General features: G+C 54.9%; 1 protein-coding gene across 1 annotated transcript; it reads left to right on the top strand.

Annotated features, from left to right (window-relative positions):
• Window positions 1-119: 119 nt before the first annotated feature.
• On the top strand, window positions 120-644 carry EMH_0093800 (uncharacterized protein; the record flags this gene model as incomplete). The annotated part of the gene is made up of 2 exons (XM_013502025.1): window positions 120-334; window positions 602-644. The coding sequence occupies 2 exons, from the start codon at window positions 120-122 to the stop codon at window positions 642-644; spliced, it is 258 nt and encodes an 85-aa protein (XP_013357479.1).
• Window positions 645-1520: the final 876 nt, after the last annotated feature.

Raw genomic sequence — 1520 nt, 5'->3', positions numbered from 1 at the left:
GTGGCAGGGGATTTTGCAGCTGCGCTGAAGCTGGGGCTGAAGACATGTGGTGTGAGGGTCGAGGATATCCCTTTGAGCTTCTGAGCACCTCACTTTGAGCACCACACGGCTTTGTGGAGATGTTAGCGCCCCCAACGTGGTTCGACTTCTCTGCCGAGTGCATATACACTGCACAGAAACAGAAAAAAAACAAGTCTTGGCGAGACGGTCTCTGCACGTGCTGCTTTGAGCGTGGTTGGGTCGTATTGAAGCTGTTTCCTGAAGGCGCTAGCATTACCAGCGAGCCCCTCGAGGTTTGGCGGCTTGCTCCCAACACCCCAGAGGCTGTGGCGCAGTGAGTTCGTTGAATGGGTCGGTTGCCTGGCCTACTGCGTCGTCCGCAGTATTGACCGTAGTTTCTCCCATCGAGTTTCTGTTGCTTGTAGGCGATATCAGCTTTCTTAGGAGGGCACAACAGGATTTCAGTTGCATTAGCAGTGGCTTATCGACACTCTTCTTGGACACAACAAGTTCCATGTTTTTACGGTGTATGCACTGCTACGAACGCAAATGAATGGATATATCCAATACTGCAAGCATGCTTTTCCCCTTGGATGTGTAGAACCGAGGGCATGGCAACACGAATGTCTCTGATAGATGCTTAGCATAGACTTGTGTATGCTTGCGGTGCTGTTTGCGCAGGCAGGAAATTGAACTCCAAGTGCATTTGGTTCAGTTGTTGGGGAACCCTCAGCCTTTGCGTGGACAGAAGAAGCTACAGGCTCAGCCTCAGCCTCATTCTGCAGAGGTTCAGAAGGCTCCAGGATCCCTCTCTTCATCGAATTCACAGTCTGCTGCTTCAGCGGATCGGGTTAAAGTCCTCCCGAAGCGGCGCCTTGCCGGGGGCTTGCCTCGGCCTAATGGAGTTTCCCCTCAGGGCTTCAGGAGGCCTGCACCCGTGCCGCCGCAGGAAGCGGGATTTGGGCATTCTGTTCTTAATGAATCAGGATGGAAAGAATTGGAATCCGCTCATCCACAGAGCCACCGCTCCACTGGGACCTGTGCCCCATTTGTGCCTCCGTTGCTCCGACCCGCAGAGGAGCCACCGAGTGTGTTGGAGCCGCTTCCTTTAGAGGAGGCGTGGGCTGTGAACGGCGCTAAAGCACTGCTTTCTTCCATTTGTCTGTGCTGCGGTGGCTTAGATTGTTGCCATTTCGCTGAGCCGTGCGTGGGAACGGGCAGCGGCGTGGCTGACTTCTTCCGCGGGCTTTTCAATGACATTCAGACTGGGGCTCTGCCGCAACTCCGGCAGCTGGAAAGCCAAGCAGACCTAGCTCCCCCGAAGATTCAAGAAATTTACACTCCGGCTGATGAGGGAGATACCTTGGATGAGGGGAATTCCCAATCTGAACCTTGGACTGCCGTTGAGCGCTGCCCTGCAGCTGTTGCGGCGCCATCGCGGCAGGAACTTCACTCTCTCGAGGCAAATTCAAACACTGCCTTTCAGTATGGGGCGCCGGTAGAGGTCGCTGCAGAGGGCC

The sequence above is a fragment of the Eimeria mitis genome, genomic scaffold (assembly GCF_000499745.2).
Source record: "Eimeria mitis Houghton genomic scaffold, Emh_scaff8115, whole genome shotgun sequence".
NCBI classification, from domain to species: Eukaryota; Apicomplexa; class Conoidasida; order Eucoccidiorida; family Eimeriidae; genus Eimeria; species Eimeria mitis.
The sequence above is the reverse complement of the archived record's forward strand: the minus strand, read 5'-3'. Positions and strand labels throughout refer to the sequence as shown.